Genomic DNA, 19124 nt, shown 5'->3' on the forward strand with positions numbered 1-19124 from the left:
ATGTCTGGCATGGCCCTTCTTTTAAATTTTTCGACACCTAAGTGCCCTTCATGAATTCTCTGCCGAATGCAGAGAATTCTGCATTTGGCAGAATCTCCTCAGAGCTCCCAGCCTCCTCTCCCCCGCCCTTTCTCGCTTCCTCGTGCTCGGCGGCCACCTGATTAAAAGGGGTAAAAACAGGGTCCGCCACCACTTCCTCCGCCTCTCCCACTTCCTCCGCCTCCTTTCCTTTCTCTCCCTCCGCCCTCTTTTCCTCGGGTCTCTCCTTTGCCACCTCAGGTTCTGCGGGCGCCCTGCTCGCCCGGACCTTGTTGGCGAAGGACCGAGGACAGTCTCTGAACAGGTGGGAGAGCTCGCCGCACAAGTTGCAAGCCCTCCCATTGGGGCACTCCGCGAAGACGTGCCCAATCTCCCGACACTTGCCGCACACCACCTCCTGGCACGCCTCCGCGAGGTGCCCCTGCTTCATGCACTTTCTGCACAACTTTGGCTGTCCCACGTAGTGCACGAAGCCCCTGTTCTCCCCCAACACTATGATTGAGGGTAACTGCCTCAGTCCTTCAAAACCTGTCGTATCTGGAACCTGCTGGATGGGCACCCTCCAAGCTCCGTTCCATATGCCATCCAGATCCTTCACTCTAACTGGAACCCCTTTAACTGTGCAGTACCTTTTCAACCAGACACAGATATCCTCGGGGTTCACAGTCTCATTAAACATCCTGACAATCACCACTTTCAAGGTGTTGTCAGTCAGTTTTTCCACGCGAAACGTTTGGGTCACTTGATCTTTGCTTACTTCGAAACGTGTCCAGAATTCCTTCAGCCACGCTGAAACTGACATCGAAGCCCTGCCCGGCAGGCAAGGCCACGATGCAGTTCAGGTCGGCCGGGGTGAACCTGAGCAGTCTCTGCAGCACCTTCCTGGAGAAGTCCAGCCTGGACATCTCCACCTTCACTCCTCCCACCACCTTGAACATAAAACGGACACTGTTGTGCCTCCTCATGCCAGCACGAGCGGCCGACATTTTGGAGGCACGAACAACACTCAACAAAGGTCAATACACTTAGGGGGGGGGGGGGGTGACACAGCGAGAGGTAACGGGGGGGGGGGGGGGGGGGCACACCAACACAACAGGGTAAGGGAAGACAAAAACACAGGTCAGGGGGGAGGGGGTAGGGGAGGGGGGGGGTAGGGCGAGGGAATGACTTACAGAACAAAAGTGAGGGGGTGACAAACAGCAACTGGACTATACACAAACTACCACCAAAAACACCTAAATGAAATTCCTAAAATAAGGGGCTTAAGGGACCGGCTGGGGAAAATTAAACCAAAACACTTAACAAAGACTGAGGACAAACAAAAACCAAGTAATAATTAAATAAATCCAAAAAAACCAAACAAAAAAACGGCCACAAGATGGAGACAAACACTCACGAGACACGGAAAAAACCACTGACACCAACCAGACAGGACACACCTGCCACCAATCTAGGATTGGCGGCTAGGCTATGCCAACAACACTAACACTCACAAAGGACTAAAAACAAAATACACTTAAGACAACACTTAATAGGCCCAAAAAAGGGGGGGGGGGGGACAAGAAAAAAACCAAACAACACTTGACTAAACAAAAGCTAAATAAATAAACGGCCACAAGATGGAGACTCACACTCAACGGAAAAACACTGACAACACCTAACCAGACACACCTGCCACCAATCAAGCAATTGGTGGCTAGGCTACACCAAACACTACAAAACACAAGACTATAACACCAAAAAACAACACTAAAGACAACAAAGTAGGCCCCAAAGGGAGGGGGGGGGACAGACAAAAACAGCTAACAAGCTACACAACCAAAAAGGGGGAACTAGACAGAAAACAGGCTAAAACACAGAACAAACACAATACAAGCACAAGACAAGGCCCACAGAGGGACCGGAAAAGTACTGGCCTTGGAGGCACTCACCTGGCCCAGCACTGGGCTGGGCCAGTGGAAGATGGAAAATTCCGGTGAGTGACTCCTCCTCCAGCACTGGCTCCGGCACCCGGCTGTGGACCTGTGAACAAAAGGGAGACAGAAATCTGGGTCAGTGAAAATGCAAATTAACACAAAACACACAAAAATAATTGGACACCAACTGAAAAGGGGTAACGCCCACCGGCCGGTCGATCGCTCTCTGAACCAATTGAGTCACTGATATGAGCCAAAAGGCCGAGAAGCGATCTTTGTTCACAATTTCCAGTTGCCCCGGGAGCTTACGCAGATTTGTGGCTAATAGGCAGCTTGAGGCTGCATCGATGCTAAGGGAAGAAAAATCGTAAGACAGTGGATTTGTCTTCTCTGGATGTAAGTGTACATTTTGGGGGGGGCGTTTTCTCGCTAAAATTTTTTGTAAAACCATTAAAACCTCACTGTTGTTTTCATTTCTTAGTAATTTTCATTGTGAATTTGTTTTTGTTTTTAGCAGCTTTGAACAATGAGATTACAGTTGAATAAATAAATCAAAGAACCCACATAGCATCTTTTATGAGGATTGGGCTATTTCAGAAAACACTTGTCAATAAAGAAGGGGGGGGGGGGAGGAAATGTAGCGTCTAGATCCCATTAATGCAGTTTACAACCCTAAACCAATATTATTGACGCCATACAGCATTTTGGGGATCTAGACAAGCGATCTATTTAACATCGACGCAGCGCACTCACATGCTGTTGTTTGTGTGAAGTAGAACTAGCCAGGCGTGACGATACACGGCACGTTGACCCAGCTCAGCTCAACCAAGCAAGCCCCCACCCTTCGCCCCTCGGCTTGAAGCAACGGCCCCGGTGGATGTAGGTGGTATTGCATTACGGTTAGGTTTCCGACTCTTCCGGTCGTTTTTATTCTATTAACTCCAGTCAACATTTACAAAACTATCTCCCCCAATAATTTTTGTTCGATTCTCGAACCTGGCTCATACTACTAGCTTTTTCATAGAATAATTTATCCCGATTTTTGCTTAGTTTGAGACCAATCCAAAATGTGTAAACTAGCACCCCATTTATTTGCCTACGTCAATAGAAGTTGCCTGCAAATGTGCTTGCGGATACTAACAGGGCACAAGCACAATAGTTCACATTGGCCGATAGCCGATTTACATGGAGCTGAATGAGCCATAGACTTATATTGAATGAGCACAGGGAGCACTGGCTTGAGTTGCCTGCCCTGTTGCAGCAAGTTAAGCAAATGTCACACATACATGACATGTTGTTAATATAGTTTATTCCTGTTATTTTAAAACAGATTTGATTTTTCGTAAAAACTTTCATGACATGATGGCAAATATAATATGTTAAGCGCGAGCATAGATTGTTGACGTCTGCCTGGAGCAAAGACGAAGATTAATACTTTAACCGGTAACCACAATAGGAAATTATATAGGCCTATATTTAAATAATATTAGTCTTGCCTTCAGAAGCTTTTGTTAAACACACCCATTATTCTTTTGTTGATCGTGTCATCAAGCCAGACTGCTTTTGTGGGACAATGAAGGTCCTCGGTGACTAAATGTTTCACCCCCACTTACATCTGATGGAAACGTCGTGTAGCCTATATGGTTCTGCGAATATTCCCCTTTCAAAGGCAAATGTCCAATAAAGTATATTTTAGACACAGTTCTCAAGCTTTTATTTATTACATTATTACCAAGTCTTGTTAGATCACGTTATATCCATTAATAGGCGTTTGGTTAGGATGAACATATAAAACACATGGCCATATTTCTACACTGATGTTAAATTGAAGGCAGTGTGAAGAAAGTAAGCTATGCTAAGTCTGTATTATGGAAGATTTTGGTTACCAAAATAACTATAAAGCTTTCTTTGCCTGGCGAGAACAAAGACGGAGCTGTTCATGCTAACAGTTTATTTCATCCGATACAATGCGTTGGAAATCATACTTATATCACAAAGAAAAAAAACAACCTATGTGATGAGTTCCATCTAGAATAGCCCTATATTTAGCCCTATAGCCTATTTCTAAAAAACAAGTGAAAGGAATACTATACAGTGACAGAATAAATTTCCGTTAAGTTTGCATCATGTGTGTGATTCTTATCGGACTTGAACCCCATTCTGCCACTGCAATGCCTTAGCTCACACGCTCGTAACATAGGCTCGTAACCATATAAATCTATGCTCGCGACTGGTTGTCGCAAAGTATGACGTGTACAGCTAGTTGCAAGCGTGCACGAGGTCTCGGAGCTAGGGAAAAAAAGAGCCACTGTTTAAAGCTAGACCGGAAGACACGGAAGTGGAAAGATGGCTGCGTCCAGTTTTGCGCTCTCGCTTGCCTCACTGCGCCACTGAGCACTTTTCATAGAAATGAATGGGGACGCCATCTTGGAAGACAGAAGTAGCTGTCTCTAGTTATATTAACTCTATGCAACCAAGCCCCCACCCCTCGACTCTCGGCTTGAGGCAACAGCCCCGGTGGATGTTGGTGGTATTGCATTTCCGATTTTCTACCCGACTCGTCCGGTCGTTTTTATTCTATTAACTCCAGTCAACATATCTAAAACTATCTCCCCCAATAATTTTTGTTCGATTCTCGAACCTGGCTCATACTACTAGCTTTTTCATAGATTTTTTTCCTGATTTTTGCTAAGATTGAAACCAATCCGAAATGGGTAAACTAGCAGCCCATTTATTTGCTTACGTCAAGAAAAGTTTCCTGGAAACGTGCTCGCGGATACGAACAATGAACGAGAACAAAAGGGAGAATCAGCAAATCGCTGATTTACCTAAGCTGAATGAGAACAAGGAGAAAGGATTTGATAATCTACAGCTGCCTGCCTGTATTGTAGCACGTTTTACAAATGGTTGCACATACATGACGGTTGTTTGTAGAGTTAATTTCAATCATTTTTAAACCATTTTGTAATGAACGCTATTATGCTCATGGCATGACTAAACGTAATTATAGCCTAATATAATTAGTTATAATATCGTGGCATGTTACGGTGTCATTTTATATTGTTGACATGTTATTCTGAGGCAAAGACAAAGATGAGTAAATGATGTCTGATAACGTCAATATTGTTATGGTTGTTATATTGTTAGAACTTTAAGTCAGTTAACACCACAACGATGGCATTAACAATAAGATAGTAATAGTAAACAACACTCATCATCATTATAATAGTTACAAAGGTATAGCCTTAATTTGCTTTGCAAAGCTAGAACAACGACGGAGCCAGATATTCAGGTTTACAGTTTATTTATCTGACACAATACATAAGCAGTTAAACTATAAACGTGAAGCAAAAAGAACAACGTATAGGCCCTGCACGTATAATACTACAGTACTAATATTGATTTTCGTAAAGTTCACATGTAGGCTATCTGCTTCTTGATCGGACTTGTACCACATTCTGACAGTTTTCTGCAATGCCTTAGCTCCAGCTCACAAGCTCGCGACTGGTTGTCGCAAAGTATGACGTAAACAGCTAGTTGCAAGCATGCACGAGTTTTGGAGCTAGGAACAAGCTTCTGCGCAAGACCGGACGAGTCGGTCTGGAAAGATGGCGCGGTCCATTAGGAGCTCTCGCTTGCCTCACTGCGCCACTGAGCACTTTTCATAGAAATGAATGGGGACGCCATCTTGAAAGACAGAAGTAGCTGTCTCTAGTTATATTAACTCTATGAGCTCAACGGCTCAGTTAAGAAAGCGGAGAGAAGAAAGAAATTCAAGAAAGTGAAGAGGGAAGAGAGATATTCAAGAAAGTGAAGAGATAAGAGAGAAAATTTTCTGTGGTTTTTGTGTCCTGTTCTCTCTTTTATTAGCTAGCTTGCTAGCAAGATATTTGAAAGCTAACGTTAACTTCGACATTACTGTGAGGAAAGCGTGCACTTTCTCTTAACATTTAGTTTTCCTACGAAACAAGTCTCTTTTCATCCATTAGGGTTTTTGACATCTGCACATAATTTTTGAGTTATCTTAAGTTAACGTAACCTAATAACATTGTTAACATTAGCAAAATTGTGCTGGGCTCCATGTGGTGATTCTGTTGGGCTCCACGTGGTGATTGTGTTGGGCTCCACGTGGTGATTGTGTTGGGCTTCAAGTGGTAAGATCATTCAGTGTGTTTCATACACATGCAATTTTCACCAGTTGCGCAGTAAGGACAATGGGATTTAGATTTTTTTAAATGATATCAAACTGTTGATTTAATTTAAGGCATTATTCAATATATTTGTTGCTTGTACAGCTAATACACAATTATATCAAATTAATGTTACTGCCTTATTTTGGCTACTATGTTTTCTTTCTACAGATTATTTTAAGTTCAGGTGTGGCTTAGCTCATGGACCAAAGTCATGTGGAAATGTAAGATATGTGCTTTTTCTAGTCCCATCAAAGTCTGCTTACTGAGACATTAGACTTCAACATGGACAGTATTCTACTGTTTCTCCCTTACCATGTTTGTATTACAACTGTAAATGCACTTTTAGCAGTTTTAATTCACTCAAGATACACATGTCAAGAGTACACAGACCTTATGTTACTGAGACAAGGGTAGCAGGCAGTGACCCACATGGTGTGGCAGACAATTTGGCATTTCATTGCCCTCTGTGTGATTTCAAGCAGCCATTTGTTGAGAGGGATATGTTTCTTCATCTAAGGGGACATTTAAAAATGAAGCAAACTGTTCCATGTCCATTCATGGACTGCAGGTTTAAATCAAATGTGTACTCAACATATAATTCTCACAAATGCAGAGAACATCAGAATAACTCTGATTACGATGTGTCTGTTGTAGTGCCAAATGAATCAAATGATTCCCAGGATATTGAACTTGTCAAGATGCAGCTCTTTCAGATGAAGACACTATCTATTCCAACCCAGTGGCCGGTAGCAGCACTGACGGTTTAGCTGACCAATTGGAACATAATTTGGCAGCCTTCTTTTTGAAACTGCAAACTATTCTCCATGTATCAGAGAGGGCAACACAGGAAATCATTGAGCATGTTGATGAGTTGTTTGCACTATCAAAACCTATTGTAGAAGAAGCTGTTACGAAAGTACTGAAAAGACATAACTGCACTTTAACTGCCACAGTTGTAAGTGATATTGTCCAAGCAGTCTCAGAGAGTAACGTTTTGCACAAATCAATTACATCTGATGCTCCATTGTCAACTGCTAAGAGGAGGAAGTCATATTATAAGTTTCCACTTGTTAAGCCTGTAGAGTACCTTATTGAGTCTTTACAGCATTCATGTATGTATGTGCCCATTCTCTCATCTCTGCAGGAGTTGCTGAAAAAAGCAGATGTATTGCAGAAAGTCCAAGAAGCTACCACACAACAGCTCTTACTGTCAAGAAAATCCACTTCTCTCCAGTGAGGGACTCAAATTACCTGTCATTCTTTATATTGACGATTTTCGAAGTTGTAAACCCTCTTCGAACCTCAAGGAAAATCTACAAAACATGTGCAGTTTATTGGACATTGGCTAGCCTACCACTGAAGTATCGCTCAGCACTACACTGTATGCAACTTGCCCTATTGTGCAATACAGATGATATACAGACTTTTGGATATGCAAAAGTGTTAGCGCCACTCTTAAACGACCTAAAGACCCTTGAAGAGCAAGGTGTCTATATCGAGACACTTGGTCAGTGTCTCAAAGGTACAGTCCACTGTGTTGCGGCCGATAACCTTGGTGCACATGGGCTAACCGGTTTCAAGGAGAGTTTTAGAGGTTCATACTGTTGTCGGTTTTGCCTCACTTCCAAGGAAGACATGCAGGTATCAGATGCAACCACTGGTAGTTGTGAGATTAGAACCAAAAATCAACATGATCGGCTTGTTCAAGAAATACTTAATGATGGTTGTGAAAATGATTACGGTGTTAAAAAAAGTTGTGCCCTCTCTGATCATCTGTCATATTTCCACCCGATCACAGGATTTCCACCTGACATACTGCATGACCTGTTTGAAGGTGTGGTTCCTGTTGAGCTGGCCCTGTGTTTGAAAGGCATGATGAAAAATAAGTATTTCTCTTTGGAAGATCTAAATAAAGAAATATTGTCTTTTCCCTACCAACATTTTGACAAAGTTGACCACCCCCACCCAATTCCACTAACGTTTGCCAATCGAGGAACAATAGGGGGAAATGGGCATGAGAACCACGCTCTGCTAAGACTGCTTCTTGTTCTTATTGGCTCAAGAGTTCCAGAAGGGGACAGATTTTGGGAGGTCATAATGGAGTTAAAAGACATAGTCGAGCTTGCTGTGTCACATACTTTCACAGACGATACTATTCAGTACATGGCTTGCAAGATTGCAGATCACAGGCAGCTTCTTCAGGAGGTCTTTCCTAACTTGCAGTTACGGCCGAAGCATCATTTCATCGAGCACTACCCTCACCTCATAAAGTGTTTCGGACCTTTGGTTAGGGCTGCACGATTAATCAAATTTTAATCACGATTTCGGTTACCCACTTCCTTCCCACCCCAATTCGCGTGATCGAGCGATATTTAAAATGCGTCATGCCGTTTCATAGAACGCTCCGTATCAAAGTTTTTTTTTGCAAAGCCAATCTATCGCTCCGTAAACCAATAGGTGCGTTCGACATTGGCTGTGGCTGAGTGAAACGACCAGCGAGAGTTGCTGCTTGCTGTCGGGGAGTAGTTATAAACGTCTCCTTAAGTCGGAAAATGTGTCATTTTATGTATTGGGCTATGGTAAACTCTTTCTCCAATCTGCAGGCTGCGGCGCTGCGTGGAGTCGAATACACCTAATGTCTGTTCACCTGCCTCCATGAGCCAGTCAGAGTTGTTACCTGCAGCTCAATTTCTAGATGTAGACGGTTACAGACAGAGTAACGTGAGAAAAATTCCGCAACAGATAGAAGTTGGTCATAAGGCTGCTATCTTAACAAAGAAAACAAAAAAAACTACCTGTGACCTGCCTTCGCTAATCCCTAAAGCCTTATTTTAGATAGCTTACATATATTTTAGAAGTTTAGATAGCTTGCAAATACAGAGGATAGCCTACTAGTTGAGTTAGCCAATGTCGTTAGCGATGCTAGCTAACGTTTGCTAGCTGCATAACTTTTAACTGGGTCTTGCAGCGCTGCTTGATTTACTGAAATTATTCTGAAATGTTATGTTCTACTAGCCATTAGACTATTTGACCTTGGCACAATTTTCCAAAGCCCTAGTGTAACTGAGACGACACAGTAAATAATTCCTCTTTCAAGTAATAAGCCCCCGTTCAATTGTTGAGCATTAAATTAGCTGCAAGGTCTGTAGAGATCTTGGGACTATGCCACTCGAGCGAACACAGATCTGTGTTTTGCTCATGCAGAATTCGGTTAAATAAAATCGGTAAAATAAACGTAATGAGTGGAACAAAAGATGAAGTAACGTGCCATTTTATTTTGTGTGAGTTTTAACTTGTCCAGTGGGGAAAGTACATTTCTCTTCCACTTGCCCTAAAAAAAAATCCACTTGTCCCGGACAAGCGGACAAGCCTTAATGCTGAGCCCTGCCGTATTTGTTTTTTATTGATTAGGCTATATATTATGAGTTTTATACACATCCATTATGCAAGTACAATGTATTGTGACAATAAAATTTGATTAGGTTATAATCAACAAATAATTGTGATAATTTATCGTGATCTCAATATTGATCAAAATAATCGTGATTATCATTTTGGCCTTAATCGTGCAGCCCTACCTTTGGTGCATCTTTGGACAATGAGGTTCGAGGGAAAACACAACGTTTTCAAGAAAATTATTCGCCACACACAGAACTTTAAAAATGTTCATAAAACTATGGCAGAGAGACACCAAAAGAGTATGGCATTCTACATGTCATCACCAAGATTTTTAAAGCCACCATTCCAGACTTCAAAAGTGGAATCTCTCTTTGTACAGTCTTTGCCGACAGATACACATGCACTCATTTTGAGCATCACAGACAGCAATAGTGTATATACTACAAAAAGGGTAACCATTGATGGTATGGATTTTGTGGCTGGGATGTTTGTATGCACTGGGGTATGTGCAGCCTTGCCTGAGTTTAAGGAGATCAAAAACGTCTTACTGATTGGCAGTGATATCTACTTTGTACTGAAAGCCTTTGATTCTTGGTATGTTGAGCATTTGCGCTCATATGAGATGGTCGTTAATGAAAGAAAGGGCCATACAGTCAAACCTCTGCATCAGCTGACTGACCAAATGCTGTTGTTGGCCTACAAAGTGTCAAGCAAACTTATCCTCACACATCCTCACATTAAACATTTCATTCCGGTTTCAGATTAAACGAGGAGCTTGACATCCAGCAGCAGCCTGTCATACCTGCATGCACAGCTATAGAGTACCTGGACAAAGCAATACAATTACAGTTAGTGAGTACTATTTTACACTGATTAAATAAGGGAGCACCAGATGTTAATGTTGCTGTGCAGGCACAGTAGCTGCTGAAACATACACTAACCTTTGCAGTATCTTTTTTGTTTGTTACAGGCTTCCCTACACAGTTGTACAAATGGCAACGCCTAATGTCCTCAAGCTAAGGGTGATTCTGGATGAAGTTAATGCTGAAAAGCTTAACTTGCACTCTCGCCCTGAGACTGTGAATGCCCTCATACTGGATCTGAAAAATAAGCTTGACCTGAACTATGACTTTCGCCTGCAATTCCAAGACCCTGAATTTGATAATGCCTTATGCAATTTAGTCAATATAGAGGACCTGCCATCTATCGCAACTGTCAAGTTAGTTAAAGTAACTGAATTGGATCTGAGTTCAGCCAGCACTGATGACACAGTGTTGTTATCAGATATAGTCACCTGAGCGCCTCTGTAGATGGCCTGAAGTTTTTGTTGTTCCGACATTCTCATACGAGGTGGAGTTTGCATTAAGAGAGGGCAACTGTGCGTTTGAGAAGGAAGACAAAATATTAAAGTTAACCAGGGATCAAAAACATAACATACTGGATGTGATGGCTGCGGAAATGTATAGACATAAGGCATATCCGAGTAGCAAACAGATAGGCAAGGCTGCAGATGCCCTTGTGAATAAAAACCCCTGCCTGACAGAGAGGTTCCCAAACAGGATGTGAAGCATGGAAGAACAGTCTTCGCTTCAAGATGGGCAACTACAGAACTAAGCTAAGCAGAGCTGGCATAAAAGATGTGGCTGTGAATGCAGGAAAGTGCAGCCGCAGCAACCCGACGGGTACACCATCCCGGACCAACATAAAACGACCCAGAAGAGGTTCCTCCCTAACTATCCCTGTGGTGAGAACAAGGACACACTGGAGACAAGAAGGATGGAGATCCTGGAGGAATCAAGAAGATGCCAGCTGACAGAGACATGGTTCTCGTCCATCAGCACATGCAGCGCACCTTTCCACTTCGCCGTGAAGAGATTGTGACGTTAGCTCCTCCCATCGCAGAATTGAAAGATAGATGGCTCTTCTCTGAAGCTCAAGTAAGTAAAACATAATGGGACACTACACAAAAAACAAAGGTGTTGTGTGTTAAACACAAACAACCAACATTGATTATTGCTTGATTTGATAAAAAAAAATGTATTGTGACATTGTCCTCACGATAATTTCATCAGGGAAACGGTTCATGATTTATGTAAAAAATTAGTGCTGTCAGTTTAACGCGTTATTAACGTCGTTAACGCAAACCCAAATTAACGGCGTCAATTATTTTATCGCGCTTTTAACGCTCTTTTTGGCCTAGCAAACTTTGTAGTTTTTTTCACATGCTGTTGCAACAACTACCGACGTTAGAAAAACTACAAAACCACACCGGATCTAGCTAGACCGGAAACAAAACAACAGGCACGCCAAACACTCGTTTGGCTTGCGAGCTGGCCAAAGAGTAGTAGCAGAGCCCGTTTACGGATATTAGACATTCTCTGGTAGTAGGCTAACGTTACGTTTTGAGTGGATGACGAGCGCGAGATGCCGAATGGATGCCAATAAGATTCTGAATGGAAAGTTTGCTTTTAAAAAGTTGCCAAATGGTTCTATTGACAAGACCAGTGATCTGTGTGTTTTGTCGTTGTAAACTGAGCTATCATCGCAGCACGTCCAGTCTGAAATACCACTTGATGGCCAAGCACACAGCTGATGCGAATTCTCTGCCCCCTCGTCAAAGCCAGGCGATTGCAATGTTGTTTTCAATAAAAAAAAGTATTTGCACAAAGCAATCCGAACCACTTTTCTATGTTGATAAGAGCATTAAAATTTGAAAAAAGATTGGGACAAAAAGAAATCAGGGACATTTAGAATAGATAAAAATGTGCGATTAATTGTGATTAATCGCGAGTTAACTAACTGACATTAATGCGATTAAATATTTTAATTGTTTGACAGCACTATAAAAAATACATTACTTCGACACTTACTCTGGAAAACTTTGAAAAATAACAGCTTCATTGCAACCTGCTTGCCCTTTACAGATATGCTTAGGAAATATAACGGTTGTCCAAAATTTTTAAAGGAATCACATGAATCAGACCACTTTATGAATTCCAATATGGACTTGTTATGATTTAGGCTCATTATTGGATGTCTCTATGCTTTTGTGTTTGTTACAGCTCTATGGCGAATTCCATAGGATCACAAATCAAAGCCTTCAATATTCCTTCTTTGCTGCGCTCAATAAAAACACTACACAGCTGCTCAACCTCTACAAAGAGAGGAAGACTGGAGCTTTTGGTGAGAAGATGGCAGATCTGCTGATGGCATATGAGGAGCAGGTAAGGGTGCTATTAATATGTTTACTAAAGGTTGGAAGTAATTACAATAATAATGACTGAAATGATGAAACAGATATCACATTTTATGGTCAATTAAATACAATTAAATGTTGCATCAAATAAAATCGATGAAATAAAATTGTACAATTATATATTCAATGTTTCAGTTAAAAACCTTTCTTTGTGTAAAAGGACAAGAATGACATCAGTGCAACTACAACAGCAGCACTGGCTGGTCTGCCACTGTACCTAAAAGAAGACTCATCAGTGATCTTCAAGAGTTGCAAGGTGACGTTAATCTCTCATTCTCCCTGGACTTGAGATTTGCCTGTCTTGACTTGAGACTTGAATGAAAAGACTTGAGACTTAGACTTGAGGACTTTGTCCCACCTCTGCAATCAAGTGTCTTCCCTCTACCATACCATTGTTAACTGTTTTATGCTACACCTGTGAATACTTGAAGAACACTAATTTCATGTTTCCCAGGAGTACCAGTTAAGGTTTATATCTGATTAATAAGCCTATCTTAGTTGACGTGTTTGGTACACACATGTTCTGTGACCTCATGTGTACTCCCTCTTTCAGGAGGAGCAGTTCGAAGCATTCCAGGTGGGGGCAGTGGCGCTGTTGGCCGTGGTGGCTGAAGAGGACACGGCTGCAGGGATTCCCTTTCAACCTCTCCATGTTTAAGTCATCCTGGAGGATCAGGTTGTTATGACTCTCAAATCTTGGACTGATGCATTGGTGGTGTTGTTCAGCTTGGTTTATGCTCTCAATTTGAGCTATCCGGCGCAGTTGAGTGGCTTTTTTGAGTTCATTCAGGTAGTCCTATTAAATCTAGACGATACAAGAAAGCAGCTCAAACCTAAGTTGCAGGCCTTGAAAAATCAGCTGGTGTAATCAGGGGACGTCCTGCACCAATACTTCCAGCAGTCATGGTTTAAAATGACTTGTTGTTGGCTGCTGAGATCAAGCACAGTTGGTTTAATTAGTTATGTCAAGAGCACTCCTAGTTTAATTAGGTAGCATAGTTAGTTATGTTAAGATAGTTCTTAAGCAAGCCCAACATTTTGTTAATAGAGGGGAATGGAGAGGGATAGGGGAGGGGAATGGAGAGGAGAGGGAAATGGACAGGAAGGGGAGAGGAGACGGAAATGGAGAGGAGACAGGAATGGAGAGGAGACAGTAATGGAGAGGGAGAGGAGACAGGAATGGAGAGGAGACAGGAATGGAGAGGGAGAGGAGACAGGAATGGAGAGGGAGAGGAGACAGGAATGGAGAGGGAGAGGAGACAAGAATGGAGAGGGAGAGGAGACAGGAATGGAGAGGGGAGCAACGGAGAGGAGACAGGAATGGAAAGGAGACAGGAATTGAGAGGGAGATGAGACAGGAATGGAGAGGAGAGGGGAATGGAGAGGAGACAGGAATGGAGAGATGGTAAATAATTATAAAATGATAACTTTAAAAAAACGTTTCAACCTTTTAGTTTATAATTTTTGAAACTGTTGTGAGGAAAATGTATTTGTTCAGTGATTTATTTTTTGTAAAGATTGATTGAAATTATTTGTAATTTCATAATGTGTAATAATGGCATAATGTGTAATGTTGTGGTCAAAGACTCATATTTGTTCAAATAAATCCATTGCATCTAACATAGTATTTGAATTGAGTTAATGCAAATTTAAAGGTTCAAGGCAATCAGTTTCCTTAAATGAATTGAGTAGCTGCTATACCCTTTTGAGTTGTTGTAACACAAGCTATTTAAGTAAGGCAGATATAAATCATATATTTGCTTTTACATCATTTTAATGAGTTCATACAAATATTACAAATAAGTTTAAATAATGAATATGTTTAAGTTCAATACAAACAATGGAGTTAGTACTAGTCACTCATTTACTTAAGTATACCTAACAATAAATACTTGAGTTAGGAATACTCCATTTAAGCAATTATTTTCACTAAAAGGATTTGAGTTATTTAACTTAAATGGTTCAAGGCAATCGGTTTCCTTGAACTATTTGAGTTTACTTTACTCATCAGGTTTTACAGCATTCTTTCTCTATCTGAGCATATCTACATTCAGTCTCTGTCATGGATCTGGATGTGTATGCTACTGGTTTCCAATGCTCACCTTCAGCCTGTAGAAGCAATCCACCAATTCCATTCTTTGATGCATCTGTAGACACTTTAATCCTCTTTGTTGGGTCGAAGAATGTCAGTGCAGTTGCAGTGGTCAGTGTGCTTTTGAGCTCTTGCCATTCATTCTCAGGTGAAGTTGTCCACTTGAAATCATTATCCTTGTGCAGTAGGTCACAAATGCATGATGTCTTCGCTGCCAGGTTGGGTATGAATTTCCCTATGAAGTTCACCATTCCCATTATGCGTAGTACGCCTGTCTTGTCTGTTGGCCGTGGCATGTTGAGTATCGCATTGATCTTCTCTTGATCAGATTGTATGCCTTGTGCTGACAGCTTATCTCCAAGGAAAACTATTTCCTGAACAGCGAATTGGCATTTGCTTTTGTTGAGCTTTAGCCCATACTTTTGTATTCGCTCCAGAACTCTTGTAAGTCTCTGATTGTGCAGTTGGGGTGTTGATTGCCACACAATGATGTCATCAACATAAGCTTGCACACCTTCTAGTCCCTCAATGATGTGTTCCATCGCTCTGTGGAATATTTCGGATGCGGATATCATTCCAAAAGGTAGACTCTGGAAACAATATCTGCCAAAAGGTGTATTAAAAGTGCAATGTTTGGTGCTACTTTCGTCCAGCTTGAGTTGCCAAAAACCTTGTGACGCATCCAGTTTTGAGAAGTATCTGGTGCCTGTCATCTCACTGTAGATCTCTTCATGCTTGGGTATCTGATAGTGTTCACGCTTGATGTTTTCATTGAGATCTTTCGGATCCATGCATATTCTTAACTCTCCATTCTTTTTCTTCACACAGACCATGGAGTTGACCCAGTCTGTTGGTTCCACAATCTTCCTTATCACACCAAGCGTGGTCATTCGTTTTAGTTATTTCTTCAGACTGTCCCTTAATGCTACTGGAACTTTTCTTGCAGCATGCACAACTGGCTGTGTATTTTCCTTAAGCTGAATCTTGTATGTGAATGGCAGTGCACCAAAACCTTTGAAGACCTCTGAGAAATTCTGCACTATTGAGTCAACAGTGTCAGATGAGGCTGTCATGTCAGTGTTGATTCGATATACTCTTTTCACAAGCTCTAAATCTTCACAGGCTTTATCACCAAGCAGTGAATCGAGTCCTTCAGGAACAACTGAGAAAAGTAAGTGGTGCATTTTGTCTTTCACTGTAACTTGCAGCCTGCAGGTGCTTAAACACTCAGGGCCCTATCTTGCACCCAGCGCAATTGACTTAGTCAACGACGCAAGTGTCATTCCTAGTTTGCACTCGACGCAAAGCCGACTTTTCCCTCCACAGACGCACGTCGAAATGACTTTAAGCTCCCGTGGGCGGTTCAGCGAAAAAGGAGGCGTGTTCCGGCGCAAACGTTCCCTGGTGCTATTTTGCAGTTTCCGAAAAACTATTCCGCCACTGACCAGGAAAAACGTGGTTTAAAGTCAATGCCGTAATATTCAGATGCTATTTTAAGGGCGCAAGCTTGGTCCGTGCACACTGCTGGCGGGGCCAGGGTCTTCTTTCTGCGAAGCTAAGTTACTTTGTTTTGATTTATGGCGTGTTACATTTCTTCAGTGATTATAAAAAGATTTTCATAAGAAATTTCTATGTATGTGAACTTCATTTGTAACAACGGTGGCAATTTCCTCCCATGACTGTTTAACCGAAGCTAATTTGGTTAGGTTTCTTCTCCCATGCCCATCAGAATCAGAATTCGGTTTATTCGCCATTAAGCTTATGTTACACAAATACGCTATTTGCTTTGGTAGGAAGGTGCAAACAATAAACATATGCTGGTATAAATTAAGTACATTACTTAAACTAATTCTAAGAACTAAACAATTTTAAAATTTAACAATTAAAAAATATATATATGTAAAAATAAGAATAATAATTTGAATGAGTAGCATGAGTGGGCAATTTAGTGCAATGAGAAAACTGCTCTGCTTTTCTCATACAATGTCACTTCTCTATATTTTATGGCCCTGACGACAACGTCGATCTCCTCGGCTGTGAACCGCTGGCGTGCGCCTGGCAAATCCGCCGTTATAAAAGCAATTCGCTATGGAACTAAAAGGGAATTTGAGATGATGCTCTGATTGTTTTATTGCACGTTACGCCCAAACCACACCCATTAGTAATGCAGCTACTTCAGACCAACCCTTTTTAGATTTGCGCCAGGCGCAAAGTCATTTATCCCGCCGGCAAAATAACAACCAAGCTGAAGTCACGCCCACAAAGTTACTTGCGCTTTGCGTTTTGATACTTGCGTTTCAGATCGTCAAAATAGGGGGGTCAATGTTCTGTCCATTGTAATCTTTCAATGCAAGTGTCTTTCCTTGAAGTTTTGGTCTTTTTCTCATTGCTTTGATGTCAGACATGCTAATCAGATTTGCTTTTGCACCAGTATCTAATTTCAGTGTGATTTATAGTCCCATTTATTTGTAGTGGTACTATCCATTTATCCTCTAACAGCAAATATCTGATCTTCTGGTTTCTCCTCACAGTTCACCGTGCCAACAAAAAATGTGTCGCTCAAATCAGTGTCCTCCACAACATTAACATATTTCCCTTTCTGCTTCTCATTTCCTCTTGAAAAACACTGTTTTGCAAAATGGTTCTTACCCTAGCAGTTACTGCATTACTTACCAAAGGCAGGACATTGCCTTAGTGTATGCGTGTGCCACATCTTTTGCAGTAGAATGAGTCCTTCTTCTGTCTGCTGTGCGCACTGTGACGAGCATTATCAGGTCTTGAGATGGCACCAACATCCACGTCTTCTTTCACGTTAACAACTCCCATTTCACTGAATGTTTTTAAATGCTTTTGGGACATCTCACTTGCATGGCATATCTTGATGGCTGCTTCTAACGTTAGCTCCGCTTCTCTTAGTAGCCTTTCTCTGACCTTTTTGTCGCCAATGCCAAACACGATCTGGTCTCTTACCATCGAGTCCCTCAGTGTTTCAAAATTGCATGACTGTGCTTTTATCTTCAGGTCAGTCAGAAAACTATCAAAACGTTCACTTTGCTGCTGCATTCTACAACGGAACACATATCTCTCGTATGTCTCATTTTTCATTGGAGAACAGTGAGCCTCAAACTTACTCAGCACTTCATCCAATTTTGCACCGTCACCCTCCTCATCAAAAACGAAAGTGTTGTACACTTCGACGGCTTCTGGACCAGCTATTGTAAGCAGTAATGCTACCTTTCTGGCATCCGGCTTTGTATCCAGTCCCATGGCCTCCAAATATAGACGAAACCGCTGCTTAAAGGGGCAAATGACTGCAAAACCGATTTTACCTGGTCATAGTTGAATAACGACAGTTCGTGGGTAAAATGAACATACCGTGAATATCAAAGTCCATTGACACCTCTTACCTATTCAAATCTCAAAAAGAAAAAATTTGGCTGTAAAACGCTAGCTTTTCAACAAAGCTACCGGTCCTACGTAGGACCGGGGACCGCCCTTTTTGGCTCTGGTCTGTATCTTTGTCACGCCCCCGAATTTACATCCAGACCAGCCCGAGGTGGCCTCTATCTCCGATACTAGTTTAGCTGCGCGCTGCTCTGTGTAAGCTACTTATAAGGAATTACAAAGAAGAACATTTTGAATTATAACAAGGATATTGAACATGGACCTCGGTCGTAAATGCTGTGTTCCAGGCTGTACAGGGAAGGCTAACACTCAGTCTGCTCATTGCAACCGCAAGCTATAAGGACATTATGATGTTGTGCTAACAGTTATTAGCAATGCTAACATTTCTTATATAATATAGCACACCAGATAGAATGCTAAATAAGTTTCTACGCACATCAAATGACCTTAGCTAGACTAGCTGTAGTCGGCATTAGAGGGGAAGCTTCCGAAAAATAGCCAGAAAACGAACAGCAGTCTGGCTTATTGCTAACGCCTGTCTAGATAATCTATTTGAAAGAACTGGAGAAAGGCAGGTGCTTGATACAGGATACTTTAGCATTGCTAGTAACTGTTACTAGTAACACCTAGACTGTAGGCATGTAAACAAGTTTAGCTTGCTACGCAAGAGCATAAGTTGAATGTGTGATAATTTAGCCTAGTTTATTGGCAATGGGGCTAACGTTGAATCATGTTCCTGACTGTGTTTCATTCAAATAAATAACCTGTGTAGGCTAATGTAAATCTACGATTCACGATGCATGTTTGTCCAGATATTGGTCATG

General features: G+C 41.7%; 1 protein-coding gene and 2 long non-coding RNA genes across 3 annotated transcripts; 2 read left to right on the plus strand and 1 right to left on the minus strand.

The window, feature by feature from the left end:
- Positions 1–1202: 1202 nt before the first annotated feature.
- Positions 1203–18087, minus strand: LOC146275266 (uncharacterized). Its single transcript, XR_014766236.1, has 3 exons — positions 18027–18087; positions 10842–10923; positions 1203–2061 (listed from the first exon to the last, which is right to left on the minus strand). It is a non-coding gene; the product is annotated as an uncharacterized LOC146275266 (long non-coding RNA).
- Positions 6306–8022, plus strand: LOC146275267 (uncharacterized). The gene is made up of 3 exons (XR_014766250.1): positions 6306–6369; positions 7293–7381; positions 7947–8022. It is a non-coding gene; the product is annotated as an uncharacterized LOC146275267 (long non-coding RNA).
- Positions 8978–14404, plus strand: LOC146275268 (uncharacterized). The gene is made up of 5 exons (XM_084702424.1): positions 8978–10399; positions 10518–11484; positions 12610–12771; positions 12964–13059; positions 13357–14404. The coding sequence occupies exons 2-5, from the start codon at positions 11350–11352 to the stop codon at positions 13459–13461; spliced, it is 498 nt and encodes a 165-aa protein (XP_084558550.1). The 5' UTR covers positions 8978–10399; positions 10518–11349; the 3' UTR covers positions 13462–14404.
- Positions 18088–19124: the final 1037 nt, after the last annotated feature.

This window comes from Hypomesus nipponensis, chromosome 8, assembly GCF_054491055.1.
Source record: "Hypomesus nipponensis isolate SF chromosome 8, ASM5449105v1, whole genome shotgun sequence".
Classification (NCBI taxonomy): Eukaryota; Metazoa; Chordata; class Actinopteri; order Osmeriformes; family Osmeridae; genus Hypomesus; species Hypomesus nipponensis.